This window comes from Typopeltis vanoorti, chromosome 11, assembly GCF_054136105.1.
Source record: "Typopeltis vanoorti isolate ZY-2024b chromosome 11, IOZ_Tvanoo_1.0, whole genome shotgun sequence".
Lineage (NCBI taxonomy): Eukaryota > Metazoa > Arthropoda > Arachnida > Uropygi > Thelyphonidae > Typopeltis > Typopeltis vanoorti.
In genome coordinates, this window is record NC_143559.1 from 35,514,088 (window position 1) to 35,524,899 (window position 10,812).

Here is a 10,812-nt window from a genome sequence, read left to right on the forward strand (position 1 = left end):
ATTGAAAAGAAGAGTATGTAAGAAAGTTTTAAAACTAATCAAGGTTCAAGCTTTCAGAGGTGAACTGCAGACTTAAATACACAAGCATCACTGAAGAAGAAATTAAAGAATTTGAAAACAAGAACCAAACCTTGGAGATTCAGTGAATTCCTGACATTGATAGATTCAGCCAGAGAGGCATGTAGTGAGGTTATCTGTAAGGACAGAAAAATCAGAACTGCATGGTGGACTCAAGAAGTTTAAGAATACAGACAAATGTAAAAAAAAAAGCAAAGCACTGTGTAAAACTAGCTAAACAAAAGTAACAGGAAGACTTTAGTAAGAACATCATCATCACCACCACGCTTCTCAAGGATTTAGACCAGTGGCCTGTTCTGGCCTTAGAAGTCATTAGTGAATCTCTTTAGAGGATGTCCTGTTTTTTTTTTTTTCCTAATGGTTTGTAATTTAAAACTTGTTTGATAATCTTTATGTTTTCATTTTTTCAACGTGTTCCATCCATTCATGTTTATATATTTTTTAAATTTTTTCTATTACTGATTCCTGGTTTAATTCTTTCATCATTTCTCCATTTCTTTCGTGATCGAATAGAGTATACTTTGCAGTTTTTCTCTTTGATAAGAACATAGAAAATAAATATCAGGAAAGTGGCAAAATATTCTGGAGGCTATTGAAAAAGCTTAGAAATGGAGGAAAAAGTACTATAAAAGAAATCAAAGATGATAAAAGGTGACATGAAAACTGAAGATAACGATATTCTAGATGTCTGAAGTAATTACTTTGAAAGCCTGCTAAATGAAAGCATGTCAACATAATGGTAGAAAACTCACAACAGAAATGCAGTTAGAAATACATATCCATACTTGAAGTAGAAAAAGTCATCAAAAACTTGAAATGTGGAAAAGGCACCTGGAATAGATGAAATTTGGCTAGAAATGCTCAAATATGGAGGTATAAAAGTTTTCAGTGGTTGCATTGCATAATAATTCTGCTCCAATCTGGAATTGGACCAGGCCAAAAGGCCTGATCAAATTCCAGATTGTAGCAGGGTTCTCATAGTACCCATCCATAAAAAGGGAAGTAAAACTGAATGTGAGATTTACAGAGGTATTTCCCTACTTAGTGTTCCTGGTAAGATTTATGCTAGTATACTTGAGAAATGGCTAAGAAAAATTGTAGATAATGTGCACCCTTGTCGCACCTTATTTTACCTCAAACCATCTTCCTGTACCTCCTTCAAGTCTAACTGTCGACTTACAGCTTAAATAGAGACTATATATCGCTTGATATAAATTCCTATTTACACCACATAACCAAAGCATTTTGAAGAGCTTGCCTCTTGGCACCTTGTCATATGCCTTTTCCAGATCAACAAATGTTAAATCTGAAGAACATTTTTAAGATCAACAAATCTAAAGAACAAGCTGGATTCAAGCCAAACAGAGGTTGTCAGGATCAGATATTTACTTTAAGACAGATAGTTGAGAAATCTTGGGAATATAACAAGCATTTGTATTTAACATCTGTAGATTTGGAAACGGCATATGACAAGGTTCCAAAAGGAAAGCTCTTCAGAATGCTTCAGTTATATAGTGTAAATGGGAATTTATATCAAGCAATATATAGTCTCTATTTAAGATGTAAGTCAGCGGTTAGACTTGAAGGAAGATGGTTTGAGGTAAAATCAGGTGTGCAACAAGGGTGCACATTATCTCCACTGTTATTCATTGTCTATGTGGATCACATTATGAAGGAAAGCGGTATTAAATTTAATATTAAAATTGGGAGCCTCCTTAGCTCAGTCAGCATAGATGAAGCCCTCTGGTCGGAAAGACCTGGATTCGATTCCCGTCAGTGACGTGAGGAACCTTTATCTGGTCTCTTTCGACTAAAGGTGAGTTAGCTGGTCTCATACGGAGGTAGGGTTTTTTTTTTTCACCCAGAAACTCTGGTTTTTCATTCCCCAGAACAGGTAACCCAGTCCCATGAATACACATGGATTACAGTCATGAATACGTCCTAGCCATATGCCAGTCCCGAGCCCAGATAAAATTGGGGGGTTGGGGAAAGCAATGGTGAACTACCCTGTAAAAATCTCACCAGGAATACTTTGTGGGCAATACCTACAGTCGGAAACGATTGAAAGGGAAAATCAGAAATCAAAATTGGTGATATTAATCTTAGCTTTTTACTTTATGCAAATGATGTTATACTTCTAAATAAATCCAGTACAAGTCTGAAAGATTCCCTGACTAAATTGAATAAATGTAGTAATTAATTTAGTATGAAAATCAGCAATAAAAAAAGACACACAATGAAAATAGGCAGAAACCTTGAAAACATCAACTGCATTCTGAATGGTGAATCTGTAGAAAAAGTAAAACATTTCAGCTATTTAAGCATAATATTTAGTGAAGAGGGTAAATTAAATATGGATATAGACAACAGAATTAATAAAGCTGGTATGGTAGGAAGTCAGCTGAATAAACTGATATGGAATAAAACAGAAATTAGTCAAAACACTAAATTAGCTGTATACAAGTAGTATTCAAGCCAATTTTAACTTATGGATCCGACAGCTGGGTTAGAAATAAATCACTCGATCAAAGACTGCAGACCACACATATGAGAGGTCTGAGAAAGATTAGGGGAGTAAATAGATGGTATCAGTGGTAATATCATATCGAAAACAAGGATATTAGGAAAGAACTCACTATTGTTAGCATTCAGGAATGTGTTAAACTCCTCAATGAGTCTTTGGACTCCCTAGAGGTGTCATGTAGTAATAATAAACAGAATGGAAGAGGAAAGATTAGCAAAGCAAGTGTTCTTTGCCAGGTTGGCAGGAAAAAGACCCAGAGGAAGACCAAGATATAGGTGCATTGATACACTAAAAAGTGCCTTAGAAGACAGAAATATTAGATCTGATAATGTGGGAGTCTTGACAGATAATAAGATTAATTTTGAGGTAAATTGTTGACAGGAAGTAAGTAAGGATGTAAATTTTTCATGTAGTACTATCATATCCTGTATACCCCTTGCGGGGTACATGTCACGAATTTGATGATGATGAAATTGGTAGATTATCTCTGACTGATGTAAAATAATACAGATATTAACAGTGACATTGAATACAGATGTCCTGGTTGGTTGAGCTGATAGCATACCAATGCAACCAGCAGGCATTGGATTAAAGTTTCACTTGTACAATGGATGCTTGTGAATTTGGTGATGCATAAATATTGTCACCTGGTGTGAGACCACACTGTGACCATTGTTGTGCTTATTTCCATTCAAGTGCCATCTCCTATCTAGGAGGTTGACTACCATGATTTGACTCATGGTTAACTACAGGTGTTACGATATGTGGTGAGGATCCTATCTCTTCCATCTCTTCCACATATTGTCTTAAGTATTCATGGCTGTAAATCGCGTGTGTTCACAGGGTCGGTTTTCCTGTTCTGGAGAATGAAAAACCCAAGTTGCTATGCTTATTAGAGACTGTTTTTAAAAGCTTCTTGGTTGGATACTTGAGCAGGATATCTTTAATCTAACTTTATACTGCCTATAGCACTTCACTAATGTACATAGTTTTGTGAACCCTACCAAAACAAATAAATAAAAAGCAGTTTCTGGTGCTTCAGTCTCATTTGGTAATGTGATGTTAACATTTCTTTAATATTTTATATTCACAATTATTCTGTACAGCCACATTCTCAAGCATCCATTGAATGAACCAATTCACTATTAATTGGTACATTTATTAAACAATGAATGGCAGAAGAAAACTGTATTTTGCTTGTTTGAAGAGCATTCAAATATTTTTATTAAGTATTATTACATAACACCTCCAGGGAGTTCAAAGACTCATTGAGGAAGGGCACCTACTCTACAACCCTCCCCCAACTACACCAACACCATCTACCACCACCACTAGTATTTCCACAGACAAACCTCCATGCATGTGGCAGGATTCGAACCTGCAGCCTTTTGGCTGGAGAGCAGATACGCTAACCACTTGGCCAAGCAGGCTGGCAAGTTATTATTATTATTAGTAGTAGTAGTAATGATATCCATGCAAAATTAGATGACCACTGAAATAAACAACAACAACAAAAAAGTTTAATGACATTTCAACTTAAAACATTGGGCAAATTAGAAATGGTTGATCGATTATCTCTGCTTTTCAACCAAATGGCTGTAAGCTGAATTAGTTGAATGTCTTTGGGTAGAGCATGATTTATTTGCAGGTTAATTGATCTGAGCATCTGTAATATAGTGTATTACTGCTTTACACCCTTTTAAGTGGGATTCACATTATTAAAATATATATTATTATTATTATTCATGACACCTCCAAGGAGTCCGAAGACTCATCGTGGGAGGACACCCACTGTACAACTCTCCATCTCCACCACTACACTGAATCTCTACTACCAATCATCCACATTAATGCCATCTACTGCCCACCACCACTAGTATTTTTTGCCTGTACATTGCGTGTGTTTCTGAAGGGCCGATTTGTCTGTATGTGGGATGAAAAAACTGCTACTTCCGTATGAGATCGGCTAACTCACCTTCGATTGAAAAAGTCCATATAAACATTCCTCCCTCAGCAGTAGTGATCAAATTTAATAAATAGTTTCTTTTTTGTACACACACACACACGTGTGTGTGTGTGTCCTCCTACGTCTCGAGGAACATTGCTTAACAGAACCAGAGCAAGCGCCCTCTCAAGCCATGTTCTGTTCTCAGTGAACACAAATAGTGAAGGCTGCCAACATGAGATAAACTGGACCACAACATCAAGCCTTCATATATGCCATGGCGAGGTAGAACGCCACATAGTCGAGTCTAAAGAAATTGTCCTGGACTCTCATCACATAAACAGTAACCTTAGTTATAATTTACTGGACTCATTTAGCTCTGCTATCAGATACTGGCACACTCGTGAAGTCACACACTCGCAGATGCCTAACAATAGAACTTTAGCCAGGCTGTAGCTTCAGTTCAAACTTAACTGTAGTTTATAGTCGATTTTGTAGTGGTACAATGTTTCTTTGTGGTGTTTTTATGTTTGCTTTTAATGTTCTCACACCTGAAGAAGTCGGCTTTCCGACAAAACATGTTGTGTGTTAAATAAAATTATTTCTTTGTCTAATTCTTGGAATTCAGTCAGTAAAAAATATGAACATATCTTCAAACTAGAAGAAACGCATTGATAGATAATAAGTACCTAAATTTTATTTAATTATTAATCTAATATTTTACCGAGATCACAAATGCATCTTTATAGGCATAAAGATATGAACGTGCACTGCATACAGAAAGAATGAAGCAGAACCTTATAGTCTTAGTTGGCATCCTGTATGGGACAAGATAGGAAGATCTTATTTGGGCAGACAGTCTCATAAATCCTCAGGATTTTTGGTAGTGCAAGTCTCAGATTAAATCTGTATCTATATAAAAGTTTTCTCCTGTCCCACACACATAGTACAATGATTTAAATCAATGGCATAGTGTGCAATCTTTAAGGCTCTAATATATATATTGGCCATATGTTCATCCAAGAAAAGGTAACAAGCAGTTCTTCCAGTTTGGTTGGAGTATGCCAATTTGCAGAAATAGGCTAACATCTATGATAGTACTGTCTGTAGAGCGACTGCACAGGACGCAGAATAATATCATTTAGTACTTGCTGTTGTTTGCATTCCTTCTGTTTGGCTTGCATATACATTCTTGTCTTTATACCCATTACTATGGTGAAATGCGAGCTTAATAATTAAATAAAACTTAATATTGCTAGAAGTCTGTTTTTCCATTAAATCAGTGTACTCCATACCAAATTTTTTGTTAATCTTTTTTATTTTTTGTGACCTTCCCATGAAAAGCTGTTAGTCTATAACAATAGTGGCTTAAAAAAGTTCTGTTTGGTCTTGAGAGTAGGATTTCCAGATTATCTAACCCTCAGCCCACCACTGGTAGCCCTGCTCTACAGATTAAATATGTAACTTTGAAAGCCATTTTAAGCCTCCACTTAGCAAGATGGTGATCTCCCATCTAAAGGCATTCATAAAACATTCATGCCCATGTTGGATTCAAACTCACAGTCTGTTAGTTGAAGAGTAAATATGCTAACCACTCAGCAATTGTGGCTGGCAAATTAATGTTAATTAATGTTATATTAATGCTTGTATACTAAAACAGAATACAACTGTTAAAAGAAATCCACATTATTTGATAATTTTAATTTGTCACACACACAGCACTGAATAATCTAAAGGTTATAACCAGTACACTGGCTTGAACAGTTACATAAACAACTTCTGTGTTTTACTGCCCATAAGATATAGTTTTGAATTCCATTGTGGCATGGTTGCTTGGTAAGTTTTCAGTAGCAATGATTACTACTGTTTATGTAATACCACTACCTTGTTTACTGAAGGCCTGAAGTGGAATGAAAAGAGTTTGGTCTCTGGGTAAAGGATCTTGGTTTATCTAACCTGGTCTTACTGGTCTTTCATAGACAGGATTGATTTTTTTTTTTTTAAATAACTGGAAATAGCCATTTCACATAGAGATATATAGCATTACACAAATTGGGTAGTATAGATACCCTGGATAAAGAAATATGGAGTACAGAAATTTAAGTTTTATATAGCATAATATTTATTACGAGTTTTCTAAATACTGCTGGGCATAATTCAAAAATAAATATTAAAAAAAATTACCTTTCCAGGTATACCTCTGTGATCTTCGCTACGTTGCCAGAATCGTCTAATGAAACCTTTAATATATCCAGTTATTTTTCTTTTATACGGAAAATCGACTTTCCACATCAGCGATCCATATCCGAATACCCACATTTGTATCGTTGTTCATTCCCTAAAACCGAACGTAATGCATAAAACATAACATTCACTGCAATAGTCGATATACGTTTTCTTCATGACAGAAATTTAAATATACCCAGCCAATATCTTTATATATCTGAATATGCCGCAAGACTGATAATCTGTAACATAGTTATTGGTGCTCGAGGACTTATACTTATGCATTTTTTTATTTTAATATTACATACTGTTATTTACAGTACACAGAAATTGCACAGTTCATACATCTGGATCAACAGCTAGTGTTCAGATAGGAATCTTCAACCCACGTGTTACAGCTCTCCTCAAGATAAGCAATAAACTAGTGGATATGTACGTGTAAATACAATTTCCTTCTTTTCAATTACTTTTATTCATACTGACTAAAAATATCGCATAATATATTAAAACTTATTATCTTTTAATACACACACACACACACACATATATATATATATGTGTGTGTGTGTGTGCAATACTTAAAGCATTACGAAACCAACAAGTGGAGAAGCCATACATTAGGACCATGAAATCAGCACACACCAATTTATTTCAATGGAAAAATCTTTACTGTGGAAATACAGAGAAGTATAAGACAGGGTGACACAATATCCCCAAATTTATTCACGGCGTGCCTAGAAGAAATATTCAAACATCTTGATTGGGAAAGGAAAGGTCTGAAAATAAATGGAAGATATTTAAGCCATTTACGCTTTGCAGATGACACAGTTATCTTTACTTCAACTGCTCATGAATTACAAAAGCGTATCCAAGAACTTCAAATTTCTATATCATTTACGTATAAATTAAACAGCAATAGCTGGACTGAAAAAGAGATAAACTTAAAGAAGACCCAAGTTATGTACAATAGCTATGTCCAACCAGAAATAATAAAAATCAATAATGATGAAATTAAACAGTCATTACATATAAAAATAAATAAAAAAATCAGCTACACCTTTTTATTCCCGTATATAGGGAGTAGCCGAGGCCGTTTAGCCCTATTTCAACAGATATCAATGGAACAAAATATCATGGATGAAATTAAAAGACGCACGATGCTTGAATGAAAAGTATTTGGAAAATTATATTCAATATTCAAAAGCCAACTGCCATTATGCCTGAAAAGAAAAATTTTTAACCAATGTATTCTTCCTATATTGACGTATGGCTGTGAAACATGGACACTAAATGCAAAGGAAATTCAAAATTAAGAACACCACAATTTAGTATTAAAGTGTCTGACATCATAGGAAGGGTGAGACATCTGAAGTAGGAATGGGCTGGGCATATTGCTCGAAGACAAGATCAACAATGGACAATAGAAGTACTGGATTAGATTCCACGAGAGGAAAAACGACCACGACGCGGACCTAAATCACAGTGGATTGATAATATCATCACATTTGCAGGAGTGACGTGGGAAAGGAGAGTCATGGACAGACAGTTTTTGAGTAATGTTAGAAAGGCCTTCATCTAGCAGTGGATCGACAATGGCTGCTGCTGATGATATATATGTTAAAGATACCAAGAAATTATATGCTTGGTTTTAATCCTTTTTCCAAGGACGCAAAACAATGTTATGAAATATATTTACGTCTGAGCTACTTGTATATAGAGGCTAATGACTTCATATCACTTGCTTTAATATATATCTCATAATTAGGGTGACCATATTTCCTTGAGACAAAAACTGGACATCGGGATGGCAAAAACGGGACGGAGATTATGTAGTATTCTGTATTCATGAAAAAGTAAGATGATAAACAAGTTTTATTACATAAACATATTGAGGTTACCATTATTCTTCAATGACAGAGCTCATACAAAAATTTAGGTAGGCATAGAGGGAAACTATTGGGGCATGGATCCCATGCTGCCAAGCGCATCCCGGTTTTGGATAGTGGAATGGCCTCTGGATACAGAGGTTAGCTGCGAATAAACAGGGAAACCTGTGAATAAGCAGTCGTGGACAATGGGATGGCATCTACCAACAGGAAGTGGTGAGATAGTGGCATGGTTATTTCTATAAAAAGCCACACATTTCCACTGACGGGGATGCGACATGGCGAGATGTAACCGCCATGTTGCATCCATAACCCAACTTCCAGCAGTTACAACCTGCTGGAAGTTGGGGCAGCAACAACTTTCATCCTGATCAACAGAAGATCACCATAAGTGACAACGATGAAAGGATACTGTGGTAGGGGGATAATCATGAGGAATGAGAAACGGCTAGCACACTGAACCTCTCTAGAAGGCCATTGCTGGATAAGGAAGGCAAGGGGATACCACCTTATTCTATTTTTCCCTAGTAAGATAGCAATATGGATGGACATTCTAAAAGATAGTAAAGCACACAATGGCTCAATACTTGTGCACAGCAGGGGAAGAAGCAAGGCTTCCCAGGTCATAAACCAGCAAAATCCTTGTACATTCATTGGGACGTGGAATGTGAGAACCCTCTTACAAATTGGAATATTTGAAGAGAGAAATGGATAGATTAAAAATAGCCATTTTGGGAATTAGTGAAATGAGATGGACTGGAACTGGAGACTTTTGGAGTGGTGATTACAGAATCATTTATTCAGGTGATGAGACAGCAAAAAATGGAGTCACGGTGGTTCTCAATAAGGAATGGGGAAGAAGAGTAATCAACTCAGTAAAATGTAGTAGCAGATTGATAATGGTAAAACTAGAAGCAAAACCAACAAATATTATAATAATACAAGCTTACATGCCTACTAGCGACCATAGTGATGATGAAGTTGAGAGAGTATATGTAGATATTGAGAATCTAATCAAACTGACCAAGAAGGAAGATAATCTTATTGTCATGGGGGATTGGAATGCAGTCATTGGTGAAGGCAAAGATGGTAGAGAGGTGGGAAAGTATGGACTTGGATGCCGAAATGAAAGAGGAGATAGACTTTTGGAGTTCTGCCACCAATTCAATCTGATCATTAATAATACCAGGTATTATTAATACCAGGTATTAATAATACCTGGTATGAGGTACCAAAAAGAAGGTACCAAAAGGTACACTTGGAAAATGCCAGGGAATATAGGAAGGTACCAAATAGATTATATTATGACAAGAAATAAATTTAAAAATCAAGTAAAATCATGCAAAAGTTACCTGGGAGCTGATGTTGATAGTGACCACAATTTGGTTTTATTGAAATGTAATATGAAATTTAAAAAGTTGTCGCAACCAAGGAAAAGGCCCAAATGGAACATAAGTAACCTGAAAACAGGAAAAACCATAGAAACTATAAACAGCAAACTGATGAAAGCATTAAAACTGGAGAGAGGGAAAAGAAAAACATAGAGGAAAAATGGACTCATTTGAAAGATACAATCATCAAGGCGGCCAATGACTGCATAGGATTAAGGAAGAAGCAAATAAAAAACCATGGATCACCCAGGATATTCTAGATCTAATAGATGAAAGAAGAAAATACAAAATCTCCCTAAAGGAAGAAAGCAAAGACAAATATAAACATATAAAAATATGATAAATAGAAAGTGAAAAGAAGCAAAAGAACAATGGTTTACAGAGAAATGTAAAGAAATAGAAGATCTAACAAAGACTGGAAGAATCGATAAAGCTTATAACATTATAACAGGAATAAGCCAACAAAACAAGACAAGAAGTACAATTATCAAAAATAAACAGGGGGAACATACTTATAGATAAGGAAGAAATTTCGGAAAGATGGAAGGAGTATTTAGAAGATCTATATAGTGGAAAAGATCTAGATGCCAAGGCTATAGAAGATAAACAAGACTTGATATGGAAGAAATTGGTCCAACTATATTAAAAGATGAATTTCAATAGGTACTGAATGAATTGTCAGCCAACAAAGCACAAGGCACTGATAACATCCCCTAAGAATTAATAAAATACTCAAGAAACATAACTAAGTCATACCTTTTC

At 35.6% G+C, this 10,812-nt stretch overlaps 1 protein-coding gene across 1 annotated transcript in view; it reads right to left on the reverse strand.

Moving 5' to 3' along the window:
- LOC150101439 (putative glutathione-specific gamma-glutamylcyclotransferase 2) overlaps window positions 1-7,160 on the reverse strand; it is a 36,835-nt gene extending 29,675 nt beyond the window's left edge. The window contains exon 1 of the mRNA XM_090400960.1: window positions 6,732-7,160. Within this exon, the coding sequence (XP_090257086.1) occupies window positions 6,732-6,866 (135 nt within the window). The 5' untranslated portion in view covers window positions 6,867-7,160. The remainder of the gene's footprint in view (window positions 1-6,731) is intronic.
- Window positions 7,161-10,812: the final 3,652 nt, after the last annotated feature.